Here is a 12628-nt window from a genome sequence, read left to right on the forward strand (position 1 = left end):
GACAGGCAGATCTCTGAGTTCGAGGCCAGCCTGGTCTGCAGAGTGAATTCCAGGACTTGAAAAACCAAAAACTAACTAACCAAAACAAACAAAGAACAGCCAAAAGAGGAACTTCAAAAGCCAAAAAAAAAGCAAGGTTAGAGCATTCAGATAGTCCCAGAACTGTGGGCTTTGATGAATTAGGTCTTTGTTTTCATTTTGGCAGATGGTGTTGTCTATGTGCTGAGTTTTACAGCCTGAATGGTACTTCTATTCTGGGGTCTGCTATTCATTCGAGAAATATTTATTGAGTGCTTTCTCCTTATCAAATACATCTATAAGAAGGCACTACTGAAGAAAAGACAAAATTCTTACCTTCATAGGTTCTAAGACCTTTGTCCAAAGGTGAGAAACAAGCAGCCTATCGTACAGTCTCACTCATCATAGGACCAGACGCCACTCCCTGTTCATGGCTGTCCTTAAACCTCAGAAATCACAGTTTACCTATTCAGGCAGCTGAGTTCCTTGGGGGAAATGGCTACTGTATCATTCTTGTCATGGAATTAAAAACAAAACAAAACAAAAAAATCCCCAACTTTTTCATATAGCCTGCCTGACCTATCAAATAATCCTGTGGGTGCTGAATTTAGAATATTTCTCCCGCCTGCAGTCCGGGTCCTCCCCCTGGAGCATCACAGCAGGTCCATTCCCCTCCCCCCAGCTCAGCTCCCCTGCTGGTGCACAGCGTGCACCCTCTGCCCTAGGACGCTGTTACCACCTCGGTTACACCACGTCCTTTTCTCAGCCAGAGCTCATTCCCTGGCTTCTGGCATAACTAGTCTAAAACTAAAGCCCTTACAAACACCTTTCACCTACTCTCTCCTACTCCCTGCACCCCGGGCACCCTCCTTTAGCCGCCTTCCCCTGCTTTGCCCTTGTTCCTTGTTCCGCCTGTAGATGGCTCCCCTTCTTGCCTGCTTTGAGAATTTGATTTCTAAATCTCCGAGGAACGAACAAAACTCGTATACAAATGAGGGCGAATGAGGGACTAGAAAAAGGTGATGTAAAAGAGAACCAACCTGCTTCCCTCCCTCTCCACAGTCGGGCCTCTGAAGTTTCCCTCATAATGCCTTTTAGCAAACTGTGGGGTGGGGGTGGGGATGAGCACTAGCCCTGCATACTGTCTTTGATGCAGTGTTCAGATCTAACTGGTCCAGGAGTCTCTTTCCTATTGTTTCAGTCAGCACTGTAATTATCTGTGGAGTTATTTGTGTACACATCCATTCCTTCCAACATCTTCCCATAATCCAGGAAGATACACCTCTATGGCTCCCCAGTGCGTAGGAAACCAAGACACCACGGCCCATCGATCCTTTGTGAAGTGAACCCTCCCCATTTATATGCGTATTTCTGAACAACACTGTAAGATTTTCCATCTCTGGGTCTTCTGACTGAAACATTCTTTGCTTTCCTGACATCTCTCTGCCCCACCCCCAGTCTCTCTTCCTCCTGGCCTGGATCAGTTTCCTCCTTTGGGCTCCCATAATCCCCTGGGCTTTCTTCATCCCGGTCCCAAGAACTGTGGGCTTTCCCTTTCTGGTGGCAGTGTAGGGTGTTCCTGTCCACTGCACGGTGAACTCTCTGAGGACAGGGTTCAGGATGAGAGAGTTATATACGAGGCTCTCTTTGGGGGCTCCTGGAGTGGGTTAGGTGTCCAGTAGGCCTTTTAAAGGTCTGGTCCTATGTCTTCCAATTTGGAATACCCATGGTTTTCAGGGGTGTGCATTAGTTTTAATTATTCAGTGGCATCTAGAGCTAGAGGGTACTCAGCAAATTCTTTTTTTTTAATGAATGTGAATTTTATTATTTTCTTTTTTTTTTTAAATATTTATTTATTATGTATACAGTATTCTGTCTGTGTGTATGCCTGCAGGCCAGAAGAGGGCATCAGACCTCATTACAGATGGTTGTGAGCCATGTGGTTGCTGGGAATTGAACTCAGGACCTTTGGAAGAGCAGGCAATGCTCTTACCCTCTGATCCATCTCTCCAGCCCTCAGCAAATTCTTTTTTGGAGGGGGAGCCTGAGTCACTCAGTCTCTTTCTGTTTTTCTTGGGACAGGGTCTCTATATAGCCCTGACTGTCTTGGAATTCCCTATGTAGACCAAGCTGAACTCGAACTCATAGAGATCTTTGTAAGGACCTGGCCCTGAGCCTGTGTCTTTTCAAGACAGAGCAGATAAACTGTGATGGGGTTAAAGCCACAGAAATGCCCAAACAGGACTCCTTTATAAAGCCAGCGGCTTTGCTTCTGGCTCATGGTCTGGAGCAGTGAGGTCCCAACGGTGTGACTGAAGCTCCGAGCAGGGCCCCGTTGATTGATTACTGCTGTTTTCATCTCTTGATGAACTTCTGTTTTTAAACAGTGCCTTGCTATGTAGCCCAGGCAGATCTTGAGGCCCTAAATTTACAATTCTGCCTCAGTCTTCTGAATGCTGTGAAATTAGTGGCCTGTGTCATCACTTACAGCTAAATGACCTTTTTAGTTTATTTGTTTTTTTTTTTTTTCCCTTCAAGACAGGGCTTCTTTGTGTAACAGCCCTAGTTGTACTGGAACTCGCTTTGTAGTCCAGGCTGGCCTCGAACTCACAGAGGTCCTCCTGCATCTGCCTCCTGAGCGCAGGGATTATAGGCATGCACCACTACCACCCAGCATCAAATGGTCTTCTTACTGGTTGTCTTGAGACAGCCAGGACGCACACGGTATGAGACTGGAGCACCCTTGTATCTCTCTAGCTCTATTTATAAAGCGTCAGAATGCAACCATGGGGACTCCATCCTGAACATCTAACCACTCCCAAACACTGAAGATCAACTTTCTGTGCTCCTGGTTAACGCAAAACTTTGGGGATTAAATTCTTAGCCTTAGTGGGGTAGTGGTGGCCACCCAGACCTTTAATTCCAAGTCAGAGGCAGGTGGATCTCTGAGTTCAAGGCCAGCCTGGTATTTATTTATTTATTTATTTATTTATTTATTTATTTATTATATACACAGTGTTTTGTCTATCTGTATGCTTGCTGGCCAGAAGAGGACACCAGATCTCATTACAGATGGCTGTGAGCCACCATGTGGTTGCTGGGAATTGAACTCAGGACCTCTGGAAGAGCAGTCAGTGCTCTTAACCTCTGAGCCATCTCTCCAGCCCCAGCCTGGTCTATAAAGTGAGTGCCAGGACAGCCAGGGCTACACAGAGAAACCTTGTTTTGAAAAACCAATAAATACTTAGATAAATTTGAGGATAAGCTATTGTCAAACCTAAGCAAGTTCAGTTTTTTTTTAAATTATTTATTTATTTATTATGTATACAATATTCTGTCTGTGTGTATGTCTGCAATCCAGAAGAGGGCACCAGACCTCACTACAGATGGTTGTGAACCACCATGTAGTTGCCGGGGATTGAACTCAGGACCTTTGGAAGAGCAGGCAGTGCTCTTCACCTCTGAGCCATCTCTCCAGCCCCGCAAGTTCAGTTTTTTTAAAAGTCCCTATTCTGTACAGGCACACACAATAGGCCCTATGGACTTCTTACCCTGAACTAATTTCCAAGTTAATAGACGCAGAAGATGCTGAGGGGACCTTTATACCTAAACACCTGAGGAAAGGCTGGCAGGGAGGGAACTGGGCTTAGTATCTGATGGATTTGAAATGGGAGGGGCTAGTCCTCCCTCCGGGATCCTCCTAGTGGGGAAACTAAGACACTGGCAGCCTAGGGACTAAGGGCATCAGAATCCAGGCTCATAGATTCAAAGACAGAGGTCGGGATACCTGAGTCTGGGTGGAGACGCCATGTAGAAATGTCGGAGTGCACATTTAGGTTCCCCGACGGTCTAATCAGTGTCAGTGGTAAAGAAGCAGACAAGTGAGCACGTTCGACAGGGTGTTTTTTTTTTTTTTTTTTTTTCGACAGGGTGTTTTTATTGGCTTTCTGCACCTGGCAGGTGCCCCATGCTGTCCCTACAGGGAAGGACCGGCACACGTCCCCCGAAGCGGTACGTATACTTGCGCCCCCCGCTCTTGAGCACGATGTCGCGGCGGTAATAGTAGCGCAGACCTCGGCTCAGCTTCTCATAGTTCATTCCCGGCTTCCTCTTGCGCTCGCCCCACAGCCTGGCCACCTAGGATGCAATCCGGAGGTCAGAGGGGCCAGGGGGTGGACCTTAGCCACTATAGGTGGAGCGGGTTTTAACTGTGGTCGAGGGTAGGTGGGGGCGGGGTTAAGGACTGGGTTAGGCTCTTCTCCGGACTAGGTTGGATTTGCCGTGCTTGAGGAGCTGTCTCACCTCTTTGGGGTCGCACAGTTGGAACTCGCGACTGTTGCCCGTCCAGCGGATGCAGCTGCTGCGGTCCCCGTCGTGGAGCAGCTCCAGGAGAAATTGCCACAGCTGAATGGGACCTGCGAGGTAGAGAGGCAGATGAAGGCCAGGCTTCTCAAACCCAGAACACTCGGCTGGACAACCCTGGGAGTCGGGGAGCCTTCACGACGAAGGCTAAAAGGTTCAAGACCCAAGAGTGTAACTCCATCCCTCCTCGGGCGTCTGTGAGGTCGGATCCCTCCACAAGTAGAGATCCAAGAGCCAGTTTCAGCAGCCTGAGCCCCACCTAGGGCATTCACGGGTTTAGCCTCCCCACCTGGAAGACCAGGCGTCTGAATGCTCCCCTTTTCTCTTACATAACCCAGGGGCCGTTGGTCCCTAGAAAGTCACCAGTGTCCTTTCACCCCTTCCTTCCCAAGATTCACGGTACATAACCCCGGCCCCCTAGCTTCCAGTTTCCTAGATCGCGCCTCTTTTAGTTACCGAGAACCACCCCCGCTCCCCGCCAAAGTATCCAGGCTCCACTCCATCGTTATCCATTTGACTTCCCCTTCTCTGCACTTTGCAGCCTCTTACCTCGGTGGTTAGTTTTGCGGTAGCGACTTAAGGTGGCCCGATCAGACTGCTGGCTCGATTTGGAGGACGTGGTGAATGCTGCACTCTGGAACGCCTCGCAAGGGACGCTGCAGTCCTGCAGCCCAGGATTCCACGAGGTGGTGTAGTCCGAACCCGCAGACCCGCCCCACGACATTTTATAGTCCGCACATGCTTCCCCGCCCAGGCCATTGTCCCAATAGGTGGCGCCATTGGTGCCCGCAGAACTGTCCCAGCTGGCGGTGCTCCAGGCGGTCGGGGGGTGCGACCACGAGGGGGCCCCTCCCGCCGAGGTGGCAGGATATTGGTCGGTCGCCCCTTCAAAGCCAGCGAAGGAAGGGCTTGTGCCTGGAGGGGCGGGGCCTGGCGTCTGTAAAGCACAGCTCCACCGGTCCGAGGTATTGCACCCCAGGTCACTCCAGTCTCGCGACCACGGAACGGGGTGAGCAACCGGCTCTGTGAGGAGGATGGACCTTAAGTGAGGGGAGCCCAGGGGTCTTGGTCCCCTGCACCCTTGGGAGTTGTAGGAGGTTGGCGCTTTATATAGCCTTCAGGATGTAAATGTCCCTAGTCCTAGTCCCGCTCCTCAGTAGACCAGGGGATCTAAACTCAGCTTTGGTGTGTGAGGCTCTGGTTCCCTCCTCCTTTCCTGCACACTCACCCTTCTCACAAGGTACTTCCTCCTGCGGTAAAGCGGGGCCCCAGTCCAGCTCTGAGAACCCTGTGTTGGACAAGATAGCTCAGTTTAGGGACGATGTGAGCAGTGACTTAGAGACCTCGGCCACCCACCCATGCCTCCTTCAACCTCCCGGGCAGCCCCCTCGTGCCTTCTAGGAGCCCATCCTCTCCCATTTCTCCAGCACCCAGGGGGTCCAGCCCAGCAGCCACCTTTCCAGCAGTTCTCTACTGTCATCGGTGTGATCGGTGCGTCCCCTTGCAGGGTCACTTCAGGGAAATAGAAGCCAAATTCCGCTCCTTCTGTGGGCAACAAGGATGTTAAGGCCGTGTCAGGGGTCAAGAGGGCTGCATCCTTGCACCCTAACATCCAGTTTGTCCCAAGCCACAGCAGCCTACCCAGTCCTGTCAGCTTGTCCCCAGGAGGCACTTCCTGCAGTGACGCTTCATCCCAGTTCCACAGGTCCATGGATGCTTGTTCTGATTGTCCTGGTAAAGAAAGGAAAAGTTCCAAGGGTAAATGGACAAGCCAGTGACATTTAGGAACCCAGGAGCCTGATTGCAGCCCTTGTTTCCCTCAGACCCAGGAGTCTAGACTTCTGCAACTACCTTCCCCAGGAAATGGAATATTGGTTTCCAGTCCCTTCTCCCTCTCTTAGACACTTCAATCCAGGCTTCCAGCGTCTTGGAAGTTCCCACTTTAGATACCCAGGCATCAGTCCCCAGTTTGCAGTGGCTCACCTCTGGCAGGTTCCTTCTCTCGTAGCCAGGGGGGTCTCAGCCCCATTTCATACCATGCCCCCTTCCCGGGGGTCCTGAGTAGGGGAGGGGGAATTTTCCGAGACGTCAGAGCTGGGGGTCGCAGCCCGGGTCAAGTTGCAGGGATGGGGGCGTGGCCAAGTTGCACCCCCTGCTTTAGGGATGCATACTGGTTCCTGGAATTGTCCCCTTTCAGGGATGAATTGGGCTTGGAAAAGGACTTGGGGAACAGGCGCAGGGCAGGGCTGGGGGTGCCGAGGTCTAAGGGGTGCTTATGGGGTAGTAGGGATGGGGTGAGGGGCTTGGACAGGTTCCCCGTCTTGGGAATTTGGTGCTGTGACATGAAAGGTGATGGGGGAGGAGGGTCTGGGGTCAGCTGGGCAGTTCTGGGCTTATCTGCAACAGGAAGAGGGATTTCCGGCCAGATGCCCCCTTTCCCTAGCATCAGCCTACGTCATAATCAGCAGGGTGACAGACAGCCAGATGGGTGAGGTGGGGGGAATCCAACCCTGAATCCCCTACCAGGAACCGTTAGGAAGGATCTTCCGAATAGTGGCACTCTTAATCAAAATAACATCAACGTGTTATAATACTAGTAATAGTAACTGCCAACGTTAAATGAGGGACTGCCGAGGAGGCTTACACAACGGGCCTTCATTTAATCTTCTTAAGAGGGAGATGCTTTCACCCCAATTTTATGAAGGGGAAATTATGGCATGCTTTCTCCCGCTTCTCTTTCTGTCAAGATCTCATGTCTTTCTGCGCTTTAGCAGTCCCGGAAAACTGGGAAATTTTGAGTATGAACCGAATGTATTATTGCATGGAATAATTTTATTTATTAAAATTATTTTAATTTTTGGCAAAAATTATTTTAATTATGGTTTGTTGGGGAAGATATCTTCGTTAGAAAGTGAAAACATTTGGGGATGAAATGTCGTGTTTGTAGCTTGCTTCAAATGAGTCAGAAAAGAATAACACGTACACTGTGCATATGTATACATAATATTTGGGACATAGTTATACCAAAAAGTCTATGTTTGCTTGCTTTTTAAACAGAAACTCAGAAACTAGGTATTCTTGTTTGTTTGTTTTGTTCTAATTTGCTAAGCCAGGCAAACCTTAAATTCCATAAGCTGACCATTTTTAAGTAAGTACTTTCTTAATAAATATTAATAGGTAAATATTTAGTATTAAAATATTTGCCACCTTAATATTTTTAATATTAAATATTTACATATTTGTAAGTAAATATTTAATATTAAAAACATTTTTATTGCCGGACATGGTAGCACTTGCCATTCACCTCAGCACTAGGGAGGCAGAGGCAGGCAGATCTCTGGATTTCAATCCCAGCCTAGTCCATACTATGAGTTCCGGGCTAGCCAGGGCTACAAAGTGAGACTCAAATAGAGAAATAATAAACAAATAAGTATAACGTTTTTCTTTTCTTTTATAATTTACTTATATTACATGTGGTATTTTGTCCACATGTGTGTCTGTGTGAGGGTGCCAGATCCCCTGGAACTGGAGTTACAGACAGTTGTGAGCTGCCATGTGGGTGCTGGGAATTGAATCTGGATTCTCTGGAAGAACAGCTGGTGTTCTTGATGCTAAGCCATCTCTCCAGTCCCACATTTTTCTTTATTCGTGCTGGCAAGTAACCTACCACTTAGCTGTATCTCTACCCCTTACCCTTAACTTTATTACTTTATTGTCGTGTATGTGTGCCAGGACATACGTGTAGAAGTCTGAAGACAACTTTGCGGAATCAGTTTTGTCCCAGCTTTACAGGGCTCTGGGATTGAATTCAGGTCCAGACTTGTGTGGCAAGCACATTTACCCATGGGAGTTATAGTCATCTTCCCAACAAATCTTTGGTTTTTATTTTATTATTTCTTTTTCTGTTTTTTTTTTTTTTTTGCCAGGGTTTCTTTGTAGCTTTGAAGCCTATCTTGGAACTAACTCTTGTAGACCAGGCTGGCCTCGAACTCACAGAGATCCTCCTGCCTCTGCCTCACAAGTGCTGGGATTAAAGGCATGCGCCACCATGGCCCTGCCTATTTTATTATTTTTATTTCTTCTTCTTTTTTCCAGAACAGAATCTCACTATATTGCCCCAGCTGGCCTCACAGACATCTATCTAAATCTGCATCCTGAGTGTTGGGATTAAAGGCATGTGCCACCATATCTGGTATTGTTTGTTTTCTACTCCTTTCCTTCTTGGCTTTTTTTTTTTTTTATTCTTTTTTACTTAAAATTTCCAACTGCTCCCCGTTTCCCATTTCCCTCCCCCAACTCCCACATATTGCCCCCTCCCCCCGCTCCCCTCCCCCTATCCCCACTCCACTTCTCCTCCCCCTAGTACACTCCCCCTCCCTCTCGATACTGAAGAGCAGTCCAAATTCCCTGCTCTACATGAAGACCAAGGTCCTCCCACTTCTATCTAGGTCCAGGAAGGTGAGCATCCAAACAGGCTACGCTCCCACAAAGCCAGTTCATGTATTAGGATCGAAACCTAGTGCCATTGTCCTTGGCTTCTCATCAGCCTTCATTGTCCGCCTTGTTCAGAGAGTCCAGTTTCAACCCATGCTTATTCAGTCCCAGTCCAGCTGGCCTTGGAGAGCTCCCAATAGATCAGTTCCACTGTCACAGTGGGTGGGTGCACCCCTCGTGGTCCTGATTTCCTTGCTCATGTTCTCCCTCCTTCTGCTCCTCATTTGGACCTTAAGAGCTCAGATGGTTGATCCAAATTGGGTCTCTGTCTCTCTCTCGATCCATCGCCAGATGAAAGTTCCTGTGCCATTCTCCTTGGCCTCTCGTCAGCTCTCATTGTCCACCACATTAAGATGTCCGGTTTTATCCCATGTTTTTTTCAGTAGCAGTCCAGCTGGCCTTGGTGAGCTTCCTTCTTGGCTTTTTTGAGACAAAGTTTCTCTTTGTATACTTGGCTGACTTGGAACTAGTCCTGCAGACCAGGCTGGCCTCAGATTTACAGAGATCTGCCTTCTGAGAGCTGGGACTAAAGGTGTGTACCACCACTGCACTATAGGTTTGTATTTTTAGTGTGTGTGTGTGTGTGTGTGTGTGTGTCTCTCTCTCTCTGTGTATATACATTGTCAGAAGTCAAAGGTCACCTTGTGGGGTGAGTGCTCTCCTCTCACCATGTGAATTCTGCGGATCAAACTCAGGTCATCAGAAGTGGCCACGATGTGTCGTGTCTCTCCCCACTAAGTCATCTCATTCACCTAACCCCTTGGTTTTTAGAGCAAGGGTTTGGTTATGCAGCCCAGGATGGCCTCAAAGAGAATTGTTGATCTTCCTCCTTCTTCTTCCTGGGTGATGTGGGAGTGATTTCTTTCTAATCTGTTGCTTTCATTGGTTAATTAATAAAGAAACTGCCTAGGCCCATTTGATAGGCCAACCCTTAGGTGGGTGGAGAAAACAGAACAGAATGCTGGGAGAAAGAAGCAGATTCAGTGAGTTGCCATGATTCTCCCACTCCAGACAGACGCAGGTTAAGATCTTTCCTGGTAAGCCAGCTCGTGGTGCTACACAGATTATTAGAAATGGGTTAGATCAATATGTAAGAGCTAGCCAATAAGAGGCTAGAACTAATGGGCCAGGCAGTGTTTAAAAGAATACAGTTTCCGTGTAATTATTTCGGGTAAAGCTAGCCGGGTGGCGGAACACAGCCCCGCCGCTCCACCAACACCTGGGTTCTGAGATTACAAACATATACAACGATGCCTGGCAAAATTTTAAAAAATTTTTATGTGTGTTTTGTCTGTCTGTATACCACGTGCATATGTGGTGCCTATGGAAATCAGGTGGCATTGGATCCTCTAGAGATGGAGTAATGGATGGTTATGAGCTGCCATGTGGGCACCTCTGCAAGAGCAGCACATGCTCTGAACCACGGAGCCATCTCTCCAGCCTCCTGGTCCAAGTCTTTTTAGTCCAGGCTCCAGAACGGGCACAGTCCCTTCATTCTTCAGTATTGTGGAGTGTGAGAGAGGGAGGCATCACTGCCTTATATGTTGCAGAAAAACTGAACCCCAAGAGAACAGTCTTTTGGGAGCTGTTACTGGATCCAGTGTTGAGTGAGCCATGAGCTCCTGGGGAGATCCCCTAGACACCCCCCCCAATCCGCCCGCCCACCCACCAGGGACCTAAAGGGTCCTGGTGTCCTTACCCCAGATTTCCTTTACCTGAATCTGGCCTTTCCTGTCTCCCTCTTCTGACTTTGGTTCCCAGCCCTAGATCCCGTTGTACTAGCCTGAGGTGAGGCCTTGCCACTCTATCTCTTGACAAGTGTCTTGCTTACTCCTGCGTGTCCCTGTCGTTCCATCTCTCTGTACCATGCTAGCGATGGTTTCTGCTCTACCTGTTGTGGCCCAGAATTGTAGTCTGGTGTTCTTTGACAATCCTCTTTTCTTGGGCCATATTTCCATCTCCTCACTCACTCCTTTAGTTGCTGGGAGAAGGGGTTCAGGGTAGGAAGGACTGGCTGGACACCGGGAGAAGGGAGTCTAGGGTTCTGGGGCTTAGTGCTCCATTCCAGGTGGCAGGGGGCTAAAGGGCACTTCCTGCCAGGGAGGGAGGCCCTCACTCCTGGGGCCAGACTGGAAAATATGACGTCAGAGAGGGAGTTGTAAGGGGTGTGGGGACACGGAACAGGAGAAATTTGACACCTCTCCAGAGTGATCTTCCAGAGAGGTTTGGAATTACCTCTCCATCCTGGTGCCTGTCTCCTTTAATTTGTTCCCCAACTCAGGGTTCTGATAGGTGTGTCTCTAGGAAACCTCCACACCTTCTTCCTACACTCCAGCCCAGCACCTCTGCCTTCTGGCTTGGGCCTCCCCAGCTTCTATAGATAAGACTAGGACATTTCATTTCTGATCGTCTTCCTTCCTTTTTTGAAACAGAGTCTCACTTCATAACTCTAGCTAGTCTGGAACTTGATATGTAGATCAGGATGGCATCAAATTCATAGAATTTTTCTGCCTCTGCCTCCCAGTGTTGGAGCTAAAGGTGTGTGCCACCACACGCAGCCAGTTTATTTATTTAGAGTCTGGGTCTCACTCTGTGGAACTCTTGGCAGTTCCCCTGCCCCAGTCATACAAGCATATGCTATCACCCCCCAGCTTGGGAATTCCATTCTGTAGGTTTTTGAGATAAGAGTCTTGCTACCAATTCAGACTGGCCTGGAACTCATGTTGATCCTCCTGCCTCAGCTTCCCAATTTCTGGGCTTCTCCTCATGCATCACCAACTCAGGCCTCAGGGTTCAAGTGTCAACCTTTGAGCCAGGCTGGGTTTGATGTCTAAACATTGTCTCAGCTTCCTGGGCTCAGTGTTGTCTTCAGAGGGACATCTGAGCTTAGGCCTGGTGTCCACAGTCTAGAGGACATTCCTCAAGCTTGAAGCTAGGGATAGACCCGAGATGCAGACAGCTAATAGGTTTGGAGAAGAAAACTGAAATGGGAACCCAGAAGCCTACAAGAGATGCTGAATAGGGCGCAGCAAAGTAATGCACACATCTGAAGTCCACAAGGTGAGAAAGAGAGCATGAAGTCTCAGCTAGAGATGGTGCTGCACACTGGGAGGCTGAGGTAGGAATGCTAAGCTGGAGGCCAGCCTGGGCTACAGAGAATTCCTCCTTCAGGATGTCTCTATCCTCAGGTTAGTTCCTGGACTTCTCAATCCAAGTCCTGATCACGTCCAGGCCTGTCTGGCTTGGGGGCCATGGAGACAGTGCATCATGAGCTCTAAGAGCTGTGGAGAACCACAGAAGCCCCAGCATTGCCTAGACCTTGGGGTAGATGGAAGCCTGTCATGATGTGCACTCCAGAAGGGCACCTTGCTTCAGTGCCAAGAACACAGGCTGGAGTCAGAAACATGGACCCAAGCCAGGCTTGGCTTTGACCTTGCCACAGCCCCTCTTCCTCACTTAAAACTTTAAGAGGTCAGAGGGTAGAGGTAAGGCTCTGATGGTTGGGCCCTACCTAGTACAAACAAAGCCCTCAATTTGGGCTGGAGAGATGGCTCAGAGGTTAAGAGCACTGGTTGCTCTTCCAGTGGACCTGAGTTCAATTCCCAGCAAACACATGATGGCTCACAACCATCTAAAATGAGATCTGGTGCCCTCTTCTGTCATGCAAGCATACATGCAGATAAAAACTGTATACATGGGGGGCTGGAGAGATGGCTCAGTGGTTAAGAGCACTGCTTGTTCTTCCAAAGGTCCT

General features: G+C 48.8%; 1 protein-coding gene across 1 annotated transcript; it reads right to left on the bottom strand.

Moving 5' to 3' along the window:
• Nucleotides 1–3954: 3954 nt before the first annotated feature.
• Nucleotides 3955–6091, bottom strand: Etv2 (ETS variant transcription factor 2). Its single transcript, XM_057757190.1, has 6 exons — nt 6022–6091; nt 5836–5922; nt 5609–5668; nt 4930–5403; nt 4321–4433; nt 3955–4155 (listed from the first exon to the last, which is right to left on the bottom strand). The coding sequence occupies exons 1-6, from the start codon at nt 6089–6091 to the stop codon at nt 3955–3957; spliced, it is 1005 nt and encodes a 334-aa protein (XP_057613173.1).
• Nucleotides 6092–12628: the final 6537 nt, after the last annotated feature.

This window comes from Chionomys nivalis, chromosome 2 (assembly GCF_950005125.1).
Source record: "Chionomys nivalis chromosome 2, mChiNiv1.1, whole genome shotgun sequence".
NCBI lineage: Eukaryota > Metazoa > Chordata > Mammalia > Rodentia > Cricetidae > Chionomys > Chionomys nivalis.

Coding starts and splice junctions, on each gene's coding strand:
- Etv2 (XM_057757190.1), bottom strand. CDS start 6,091: ATGGACCTGTGGAACTGGGATGAAGCGTCACTGCAGGAAGTGCCTCCT. Junction 5,923..6,021: donor GGACAAGCTGACAGGACTGG/GTAGGCTGCTGT, acceptor TGCCCACAGAAG/GAGCGGAATTTGGCTTCTAT. Junction 5,404..5,608: donor GGAAGTACCTTGTGAGAAGG/GTGAGTGTGCAG, acceptor TCCTCCTCACAG/AGCCGGTTGCTCACCCCGTT.